This window comes from Varanus komodoensis, unplaced genomic scaffold, assembly GCF_004798865.1.
Source record: "Varanus komodoensis strain SLA01 unplaced genomic scaffold, ASM479886v1 scaffold15, whole genome shotgun sequence".
Taxonomy (NCBI): Eukaryota; Metazoa; Chordata; class Lepidosauria; order Squamata; family Varanidae; genus Varanus; species Varanus komodoensis.
In genome coordinates this window covers 26551441-26563243 of record NW_025335440.1, presented here as the reverse complement: position 1 = coordinate 26563243, position 11803 = coordinate 26551441, and the positions used below count along the sequence as shown (strand labels likewise).

At 41.8% G+C, this 11803-nt stretch overlaps 1 protein-coding gene across 1 annotated transcript in view; it reads right to left on the bottom strand.

Annotated features, from left to right (window-relative positions):
* FAM171A1 (family with sequence similarity 171 member A1) overlaps positions 1 to 11803 on the bottom strand; it is a 76531-nt gene that overhangs the window by 3099 nt on the left and 61629 nt on the right. Inside the window, exons 6-7 of the mRNA XM_044425301.1 lie at positions 1786 to 1902; positions 274 to 388 (exon numbers count right to left, since the gene is read on the bottom strand). Of these exons, the coding sequence (XP_044281236.1) occupies positions 274 to 388; positions 1786 to 1902 (232 nt within the window). The remainder of the gene's footprint in view (positions 1 to 273; positions 389 to 1785; positions 1903 to 11803) is intronic.

The window sequence follows — 11803 nt, the reverse complement described above, 5'->3', positions numbered from 1 at the left end:
ATTAGGGAAAAGAGAAGGGGCAGGGTTATCTGGGGAGCCCTGGAGAGCTGGGTTTAGCCCAGATGTTTGGCACTTCTGTGCTAGGACACTGAACAAATGGGGTAAAACAAAATCCAAAGATACACTTCCACTTTACACTTATGTAAAGTGTTACCAGGGGCAGTGTTACCAATTAGAACACTGCAGATGTTTCTAGAAAGGTCTGTCCAATCATGGGTTATTTATTTTAGACAGTCCAACTTCAAAAATAAAAATAACCATCAGAAACCTTACCTGCAATAGTACAAAAGAAGGCCCAGCAATACAAGAAATATTAGAGACATTCCTCCTAGAATCGCCAAAAGGAACACCGTGTGGTATGTGGCAATGTCTTGGGTTACAACGGGACCTGGAAGAGAGAACGTTGTAAAGAAATCCATCTTGGAATGTGCAGGTGTAAATGAATACCTAATAAACTCATGTGCAGCTGAATAAGGCGACAGATGAGGCAGCGCACCTTGCTGATGAGGGATACCACTTTTAAGGCTTCCCCACATAAAAATGGTCTAGTAAGTCAAATATTAGCACATCAGAGAGAAAAGTATTAGTCAAGCCAGCTCCCTCTTTCACACAGGGAAGCATTCAAAAGTGTGCCTCATCCCTGCCAGATGGTTGCGACATACAATCTATTTCACCACTTTGGATCTTGAACACCTTGTGCCAACCACAAGCAGGCCCAAAACAGAAAATACATCAGTGCTGGGAACCCACTGCTGTCATGGTGACAGCAGACTCATTCCTGCAGCCAGAGGGTGGTGAGCAGGAAAACTTCAGCCAGCATTTGAGGGGTAGGAAAAGCCAGGAAGGCAAAATTTATGGACTAGCAACAGTGTTTCTGAAGTCCATCGTACATCACATTCTGCAGCTGGAGGATTTGAAGGGGGCTGCAAGGGGGGCTTTCCAACTTCGCAGCTTCCCTGCCCTCCACACATAAACGCGTGCATGAGGTGATTTGATGTGTAAGAGTTGAATCACCTCACGCAACTCTCTCCTGTTCTCTGCAGCAAACGCCACAGAAGATTGAAACAGCATCTGCAGTCTGTTCTCAAGATTCACGGATGCACTGTGAAATAAACAAACCTTTGCACTGTGAATGGCATCCAGGGCTGCATGAGCAGAAGGCAAGCGCAAGTGACGGATCTTTCCTTTCTCTGTCTCTCACCAGTGGCTAAGGGGACCTACTCAACACTGTATCTTATGGGGCTGCAGCAGGAATGAAGAAGTCCTGAAATGAGGAACTTTAGGAAAGCCTCACAAGATTCCTCCACCCAATTTCAGGCAATTTTCCTTCTAAGGCAACCCAGTAAGATTGTCCAGCAGTCTTCCTGGTACACTGGAGAAGTTACAGGGGGCTGCGGGGTGAGGAGGAAAGATCTGTTGCAGAAACTCTCATCCAGCAGTGAAAAAGTAGGCGGCATGGCACCTGTCAGCACCAGGTACCTTTGGATACCTTTCCCGAAGCCCAGAATGCCCCCCTTCCTTTTTTTGTTTTTTTAACCACAAAGTTTCTGAATTGCAGCTTGAATTGGTTCAAAGCAAGGTGAGGGCCTTAGCTGCCCCCCTCTCCTTCCCCCATAAATGTCCTTCGGCCACACATGGGACTAAATGACCTTTTCAGGTAGTTGGACCATCTGCAATGTGACCCGTTGGTGGATTGTTTCTCAAGCCACCAACTGTGCTTCACTGGATTTCATCTCATATGTTTTGCAGTTTTTTCTGGAACATTGGAGGAGAAATCTATTTCACCTGGATTTGTGGGTGACATGGCAGCAACCCAGTAGCCCAGCTGTGGAGCAATGTATGTCCAGGTCATCTCATGTCCTTCTTGTTCTATGACACCTAAACTGCTTTTCAACCAGGTCCCTGTAAGAAAAGGAGTTCAGAACATTTAGTAGGACACTAAGGCATAACAACTTAATTTTGTTAAGTAATTTAAAATATACTGACAAATACAATTGTGAGAAGTAATCTTGCTCTAACGCTGCCCCCCGACCTTATTTTTCATTTAATAAAAAGAGATCGATTCTGAAAACCTCCGTACCCTTCACTGACATTAAGGATGCAATTCTTTGCATGCTTAAACAGAAAAAAGGCCTGTAACTTTCTTCTGCAACTTTTCCAGTCTAAACATGTAGAGGACCATGACAGCAATGGCTTACTCACGAGTAAGAATGTGTAGAACTGTCTGCAAGGATCAAGCTAGGCGCAGTACTAAATGCATCACTTGAAATCACCTTAAAAATAGTAACAGGCAGTGTGAGATTGTTAACCATTTCCTCCCCAACCAAAACTCCAATACAAATCTCCCCAGAAACATTTCCTCTCCCACAACAGTCTCAATAAAAATTTTCACGAGACGTGCGGAAGAGGAGGAAACAGCTGAATCTCTCCTCTCTGCACGCTCTGGTCCTGATGCTGTTGTGTTTTTTTTATTCAAAGAAAAAGACCCGACTTCAAGTGATGCATTCAGCGTCATGCCTAGTTCAGTCCTGCACTGACTAACAACAAAGACCACTAACAGGCCTTTGGCAGCTATGAAACACCAGCTGAGTTTCCCTGTTGTGCCCTGCAGTATTTACACTCTTTTCTGATGCCTCCTGCTCTATAAACATCTGCACAGGAATCTCTCCATGTAACAAATCTGTAACAAGAAGATCTGGGAAGTTACGGAGTTCTGGCACAGCACTAGCCATTTCCCCTTTTCCCATTTTATATTGCTCCTTCCTTGCTCCCTTAAGGATCAGAAGGAACGATGGAGGCTGCATGTGCGATGCAGGATGCTGCCTAATCCTGGGTCAGAAGGCATCAGTCTTTGTGTCCAGGAGCATATGCTTGAATGTCACTGCTTTTAGGGCTTAGGGCAGGAGTCTTTCCCCCACCCCATTCTGGAGATGCTCAAGAATAAACCTTCAGTAAATCTACCAGTGACCTTCAGCCAGTTCTCCTACATGATCTGGTGCACTGAGTGGGGACCCTTGGATCTCATTTATTTATAACATTTTGTGTTCTGCCCTTTTCCCCTTGCAAGGAATAGCTTAAAAGGTGGCCTGTTTACCTTCATAACAATCCTGTGAGACAGGTTAGGCTGAGAGTCAATGGCTGACCCAAAGACACCTAGGGCCTTCATGGCTGAACGGTGATCGGCAAGATGAAACCGGACAGCCATCTGAGAGGGATGGTTTAACTGGGAGTCCTGCATGAGCAGGGGGTTGGACCTGATGTCCTTCGGGCCCCTTCTAACTCTACTTTCCATGACTCTAACCTGTGTCTCCTTAGACCTAGTCCAACACACCTGGCCACTATATCACACTGGCAGACTAGTTAATCACAAGTATATTGAATCATGCCTTCTTCCTCCTTGGGAAGGATCATGAACAGCTTCCCATGACCACAGTTCTTATGGTTGTAAGCCATTAACAGAGCAATCTTGTGAATAACTACTCAAAATTACATGACACCAAGTTCAATGGTACCTATGATTCCCTTTGGTACAGGATACAACATAAATGTTGTATCCTGCATACCTGCATAAATAACCACTAACATCATGCTTACTCTATTTAAGGTTGTGGGAATCACTGTTTTGATTTTTTAAAAGTGTCTTTAGAGGCATTAGGATATAAATCAAATGTTCAAATGCAGAATGAAAATGAAAAGAATTTGCTATGCCGAATTTTATTTTAGAGAACACCTGCAATTTTGCTGTCTTACCACCAGTGGGCACCATAGTTAGCAGTGAAGAGAAGTGATAAGAAAAGATTCCTGAAGACCAGAACCATTCGAGTTTGACTGTATTTATTAGAGACTTCATTTGGTTTGAACTAATGGGCCAACTCCTACTCATTTTGAGATTCTCAGAAGCTACTGATCCTAATGACTCATTTAATATCAAATTATATATTATAAAATAATGTAATTATCATATTAGAATTATTAAATGCAGAGGAATATGTAAGACACCTTGGGTTACTTGCAGGAAAAAGGTGAGATGTAGACATAATGAATAAATAAAGAGCAGTCTGTGTTGCAATTCTGTCTCAGGTAAAGTAACATTTGCCATCAAGAAAACCAGAAATATTCGAGTTACTTGGAAATACAAAAACCATCTATCAAAGCCGATAATATTCCCTAGATAATCTAGATTCCCTACGTAACAAAATAATATGTTATGAAACACTGGGGAAATCTTGACTTTATGGCAGTGCTCCTTGCTGAAGGTATTCTACTGGGGGAAACTTACATCCAGCACCCCCGACTTGTGTCACTATTCACTGATGCAAACAGAATTTTTGCAATGCCTCTTTAAGAGTCCCTTCCTTTTCAGTACATTTCCTCTACATAATGCACCCTGGGAAGAAGCGAACGCAAAGCAGATGAGATCAACCTACTTGCCTGATGGTTTCAGGGCCACCACCAGCTCACTAAACATCTGTTTCTGTAAAGCCAAGCAAGGATGGGGCCAGACGATGCTGAAAAGACGCTGCCCCAAATGCACCTAAAGTAACAGTGCCAGGTTCTTTGCAGTCAATCTGTGTAGCTTATTCTACTGGCCAACCTTTTTCTTTTTACTAAATGAACTGTCACAAAGCAAAAGCAATATGAATGCATAATAGTCAATATTTTCATTATTATTATTCATGTAATTGCTTTTAACTTGCAAGCTACCCCAAATGATGTAAAAGGACAGGATATAAATACAAAATATTGACATATTTTTATGAAAAACCAATAGAAAGAAGTGCTTCAACCCCAATCAGAGACCTAATCATCTCCCAGTGTAACAATGAACTACTTCATAGTTTTTCTCAGTTCTTTTCAGAGAATTCCTTCCAGAATTCCCTTTTTTCCTCATGCAGGCTAATTGAAATCAACAGATTTCTCTAGGTATAGCTAGATCTTTTTATTATATTTTTTACCATGGGGATACCACCTGGTCTTCATATCTCAGACCCAAGTAATCTTCTACAGTAGATTTCTTGGTGTGTCATCACAGGGCTGTCCTCCTTTTGCATGGATCCTCTGCTAGATGGATCAGGGAAGAGACAGCACTAGCTGGCAAGCTGCTTCTCCCCGGCAAGCTCCAACACCATTCATCCCCATTAAATCTATAGAGTTCCTGAAGGAACCCTCTTCCTGCCAAAACTCAGCATGGAATCCTCTGTCGTCACTGTTTATTCAAAAATTTTCCCAAATATGGGTTCAAAGTTGTTTAAATATATATATACATATATAGTGCTGGAAGGCCTATTTAATTACCTACATTTAAAACTCTATAACTCTCCACCTGACTATTTTGTTTAAACCAACTTGCTGCTGTCATTTCGCACCATAATGCTGGCTTCAACAGCAAGTCAGTCAATATCTGACAGAGACAACGGAACTTTTGCTTTTTATAGAATTTTCCATGGAACAAATTGCTGCTGGTTTTTATAGGCCGAGATCGATGCACATTTGGCTCCAGAAGAACCCAGATGAGATCATGTTTCTGATTCTGCTCCAAACATACAGTACTTGTATTAGGATACTTTTTAAAAGAAGTGCTGTAACTCTTTGTGGGGGTGAGTGGGTCAACAGGTAACAATCCATCAAGGTATTTCTTTGTTCCTCTCTGGGAAGAAATGCTATTCTTGATGGTCAGTGGGGAAACTGGTGGGCCAGGGCCTGCTTTTTATAACCAGGACAGAGAAAAGCAGCAAAACCTATGCAGGAAAACAGCGTGAAGATAGATGGAGCTGCATTATGCTGAAACCTCCTTTTGATGCCATATTACTGATATGGCCACTCTGTTCCACTGTTATGCCATGCACCCTCCAGAATGGTTTTGGGGAATGTGTGTGGGCTGCAGAGAGGAAGGGAAAATCTGCCTCCCCCCCACGGTTTCCATTCAACAAACATTGACTTGACTCTGTTAAAGAGCCCCTTATTCACAGAGGTACCACCAGGCCGAGCAGATGCACAATCAGCACGTCCAAGACCATTTATTATTTTTTTTTCTGGTGGCTTGGGCCATGATCACAGTAAATGCAAGCTTATTTTAACATTATATCATGTTTTTCAATAAGCTCAATGCTAACACTATAAAGGATTAAACTGCTGTGTCTTTTCTTCTACTTGGTAAAAACTTCATTCCAGGAACTGATAAGAGAAATTTACAATTTTATCTTGCTGCACCAATACTGGCATCCCAACTATTCTACTGAAAAATGACCCTGTGCATTTAGTTTTGCCACTTGCTGTAGTGCACTTGGCAAATGATGGCCATCGCCTTCATTTTCTGCAATGGGCCGGTGCAAAAACTCACCTTCACCCCACAATGCTGCAGGCCTGCGGTGTTTTCAAGCTTTAGTAGCAAGACATGTAAACAGGAGGCTGAATGGTCAAACTAATGGACTAGACATCCAATGAGCACCACATGTGTATGTTCCACTCATTTGTAGTTTAGGAAAATCACCTCAGTCGTCCCTAACCCAAAGTCCTCTAGATGAGCTGGACTACAACTCTCATCATCACAACCCAGCACACCTTGCATTTAGACGCTCCTAGGTATAATTCCTGTTGTCTCGATATAACCAGGCCATCAGGATTTGGAAGAACCTGAGTCTTTGGGAGCCACTGACAAATCTAAATGGGCCATTTTTACATGAACAGTGATGGACTTACGTCAGATATTGTAAAAGGATTACTTAATAAAGAACACGAACTGGTTTTCTCAGAATAAACGTTTATCTAATTCCTGTGTGTTTGGGACAAATGAATAATCAAATAGCCTGTGTCAGAATACTGACATTAATGAAGTACAGCATAATTCAGTATAAGATTTAGTGACAGACAGAAAAGGGGGGGCTGGGCAATGCTGGGAGTTGGAGGACCTTTTTTTTCCTGTCTATACATTTATAGGATTTCACCTTTAATGGAGGATAAGGCCATCACTGGCTAAAAGTCATGATACCTAAATGCCAAGGGAGCTACAACATCAGGTACAAGCTTTCCTGGGGATTAGTTATTAGCCATATGTACTTTAAAGCTAACGTATGCTGGTATTTTTGGTGCTTTGGGCCCCTCCGGCACCGGAATAATAACTGGATTTAATAGCCATGGTAAACAGTATAACCGGCATTAAGAGCAGTTTGTGGAAAACACGGATGAGAAGGAGCGTTTGTTCTCACATCCTGATTGTGAGTTTCCCAGAGGCCACCGTGCAAACAGAATTCGGGACTAGACAGATCTTGGTTCTGACCCAGCATGGTTGTACTTATGTTCTCAGCTGAATCCATCACAGAACCTTAGAAATGTGCTCCCAGCCCTCTACCCCACACATTTCCGGTGTCTGGTGTCCTGGAGCCAATTCAAGCATCCACTGGGAGAAGACATGAAGATACAATCATGCATGTGAATGTACTACCTCACTGGTTTCAAAAACAAGTGGGAGGCTGGTGTGTCTAAGCTTTCTCCATGTCCAGCAAGGAGATTTTGATGGATGGGCTCTTTGTATTTCAAGGTGCTACAGAGATCAAAGGTCTATACCACGCAACCCTCTTGGCAGCTTTTAGATTTCACTCGCATTTAGTTACAGATCATGTAAATAAAGTACAACATAATAATAATTCTGGTGATAGCATAGCACTTCAGAAGAGCTAAGTAGGCAGTCATGGACCAGACATTTTGGAGGGCTTTCATTCATGGGGTCGACCCAATTTAGAGATGATTTGACAGCACGTAACAACAACACACCATTTCAAGGAAAAGCACACAGTTTTGGACGAACAACCAAATGTGCTGCACTTCCAAACATCTGAACTTCAGTGCCAGTTTTCCCTGTGCAGAATTCACAAGATGATCAACTTTTATCTTTATTTACATTTTTAAAAACAATAATGAAGATCTTCTCCTAAGTAAATAAATGGCCATTTCATTAAAATGTACAAGTATCGCTAGATTAAACAGAAGTATACTTGACTATCAGTCAGTGTGAGAATGTTTTCCTGGAAATATTGAGTGTGAGTGTGTTTGTTTTAATGTAGATGAAAACATCAAACACTTTAGAAGTGCTTCCTGGACATTTACCGCAGCACCAAAAATGCAAGCCTAAAAGGCTCCCCTTACCCTGCTAACACACAAGGGTTGTAGCCATTGTTTTGAAGTTACCAGGCAACCCAAGAAATAAGCATATATAATCTGTGAGCACACCTTCCTTACTTGCCCCCATTCTTTGAGTATTGTTGTGTTGTTGCCTGGCCTCCAGCCAGCTAGCAAGTTTCATCTTTACCCTGCTACTGTTTTATAGCAAAAACATCAAGGTTTGGCCAAAAATGAATTATTCTGCGTATTTTCTGATGCTGATAAGATAAGGAAACACACTGGTTCCGACATGTAATTGTATGATTTTTGCCAGTGGGGAAGGGGAAATCTTCCCCAAAGGATAATCGTTTGATGTTTTACTAAAATCCAAGTTGAACTTTGGATTTTTCTCCTTTGTTCCTGCTGTCACTTTTAGTCTACTTTTCTGCTGCATGTGTAAATTACCTGTCTAATACTGAACAAAAGAACACATCTCTTCTTGATGCTTAGCAATTCTAATTACATCTGAAGTGGGGGGGGGCAGATTATACACACAGGTAATTTCCTTTGTTTTTGCTTCCTAAACTCCTTTATATTTTTTAAATGCATAAAAAAGCTCAAGAGACATTATATATTATTGTGCAAATTACTGTTGCAAGGTTGTCATAAAACATACTGCTTTCTTTTGTAATAAAACAGGAAGCATAGAAGCAAAGGGGGTTTATTTTAGTTGTAAATCCCTTCAGTTAGCATTAAAACAGCGTGCTTCTGTCCCTTACCCAACCTCCCAATTTACATTGTTCTTGATGAGAAAACCTGTAGAACAACCTTCATCAACCTGGTGCTCTCCAGATGTGTTCGAATGCAACATCCATCACCCTCAGCCTGCATGGAAGGCTGCTATAAAAGAAATACTGCTCTCTGGTAGAGCAGGGATAGCGATTATGTGTCTATCAAGCTGTTGACAGAATGCTAGTCCCATCATCTTTGGCTACTGGCTAGCTAGGTTGATGGGAGTTGCGGTACAACAACTTTTAGAGGTCACAGATTCCCTACCCTTGAGGTAGAGCTTGTGCTTCACATGACTACAGAGAATTCACAGGCCAAAGAATAGGCAGGGAACCATTCAGCAATCATATAACTCAGTGGTAGAGCCCATGCTTTGAACACAGAAGGTCCCAGAGCCTCCAGTAAAAGTGGCCCATTGACTGTGGAAGACCTCTGCCTGGAGCCAAGAACTTCTGCAAGAGTAGACAAGATTACTGGACAAAATGGACAAATAGTCTGACTTGCTAAAAGGTAGCTTCGTATGTTTATAACTATAGTTTAGACTTCCTCAAGCTGGCACCTTCTGGATGTTTTGGATCAAAACTTCCACTATCCCTAACTGGTTGGGACTGATGGCAGTCCAAAACATCTGTAGGGCCAGATGTTGCCAATCTCTTGTTTAGTGTTATGAGACTGAGCCATGGTAACCCTGGGGCCACAGGAAGATAAGAAATTTCCACTTCTGTTTCAGAGTACCAAGAATTGAGAAGGCTATCTGAACTCTAAGTGAGGGCTAATTTTAACTATGGCTACTTGAAACAAATCAGCTTTATAAACTACAGTTTGATGTTAGCTTGGGTCAATAAACCACAGTTAACATTAGCAGCACCTGGGCTTGGACAACACAACAAGCTGCTGTTCATTTCACATGGAACCTTTCAGAACTCCTTTTTCTGGCTGTACCAGTGCAAGAGCAGTGCACACGAGTCCAAGCTCACACTGACCCAGTTTCCATATCATAGCGGTAAATCAGGGGTTATTTAATTCACAAATGCAAGGATATGCAGTGTCTGAAAACCACTTCTGATTTCTGTAAACAACCACCTAACTTGTCTGATCAGAGGCTGTGAGCATAATATGTGAACCTGGACTAATGAGTTGTTCAGGAGTGATTAACCCATAGTACTAGTATTGCTTAACTGTAGTTATTGTTAGCTCTGAAAAGGGTGTCCATGGTACGTGCTGTGTATAATCTGTTCTTACATTTGCACTGCAGAAAAGTAAAAGAATGTATTCCTTACTTTTCATTACTTCTGAATGTGATGCAATAAACCTAAACATGATGCAATAAAGCATCCAAGATGAAAGAAGATATTTCCATTCCATACTACCACATGCAAACTTAGTTCCATTGATTATATTATGCATCTAGTGCATAGGATCTAAACAATTATTTTTGGTAGCTACCATTTCTATAGCAACAAGAGAACAGATAACTCTTTGGTAGCAGTCAAAAGGTGGACAAAATAAGGTTTCCTTAACAATGATATTTTCTGAAGGAACAAAAGGATGTCTAACACAAGTTATCAGCAAGATCGCCACCCCCCAATAAAAATAAACAGCTAAAGCTACGAACTTTGCAGAGGTTCAACTTTCTCTCTGCAGCTCAAAAAACAATAATTACGTAACAAGTAATCGGATGCTATTGAGAGTAATGCTTTGGTTGGCATAATATTAAAATATTTGGCTGTAGAGGACGACTAAATCCTGGCTATCAGCAATGAAAATTATTTGTTGGGGTGTCGTTTGCATGCTGCAAATCCCAGCCATGGCCTTCTGCCACTGCCCTAATGTTTATTTGTGATACATTTGTCTGACATTTGCATATCTTAAATTTGCACACATTCACTATTGGGGATGTGTGCCTGTACGAGTATGTTTATGCTAGGGACGGACAACTGGAAATGTTTTAGGAGGGGTACTGCTTCTCCATGGTAGCCTTATTCTTTTGTCCCATGATAGCTCTGGTTGAACATGTTTCTCTCACTTTTGAAACAAAAACTTTCCATATCTCCTTTTCAAAAGTGAAAGTGGGATACCTGTACATGTTACAGAAAGCAAATTACTTTTTGTACTCCCTAATAAGCAGACTCGTCTAGGCACAACTTGACACATTGGGAATTGCAGCAAAGCAGGCGTGATTGATCCAAGTCTCTTTACAAAGCTCATTATGAGTTGTTTTTATTGAATTGGAAGTCATGATTGGTGCAACATCCCAATGCGTGTGCCCTGGGGGTGCAGCACCACAGGCCCTGACTCTAAATTCGGCTTGCCTAGTCCCCTGAGGGTCAATCCCCACCCGCATATCCTGCCTGCTTTCCTCAACAACCAAACACTTACTGGTTTCCCAGCTTTTCTGTAATTTTTCTCCAGTATAAAGGGAGGAAATACCCCTCCTAAGGCTTATTTACTGACAGCAAGAACTTCAAGTTAAAAAACCCAGAGCAGTTGTGAAGTTGCCGCATTTGCCATTGCCTCCAACAACCCCCCCTGGGCCAATCCACCTCTGCAATGCAGCACCGGTGCTTCTCCAAAACGGAATTCACCCCTCAGGCCGAAAGAAGCTCATCATCTTTGTAGAACAGCATACACTACATTTGGCAAGCTTTCCACCCAACAATCCAATTTCATTATTATTTGTTTATTCCATTTATATCCTGCTCTGTGATTAATCCAGCAGGAGCCAAGCCTGTTTGCTTTTTCCGCTTGCCCTCCTTGCTTTGCACACTTCTCCCTGGAGGAGAGCGAAGTGTACAAGCCTGAGGCTTCCCCCAATCTTTTCTGGTGAGAATCCTTGGAAAGGGAAACATAATGCCTGACTTTCCTAAGCTACACCCATTTAATGCAGGATTACTAAGTGCACACAGACTCAAAATGC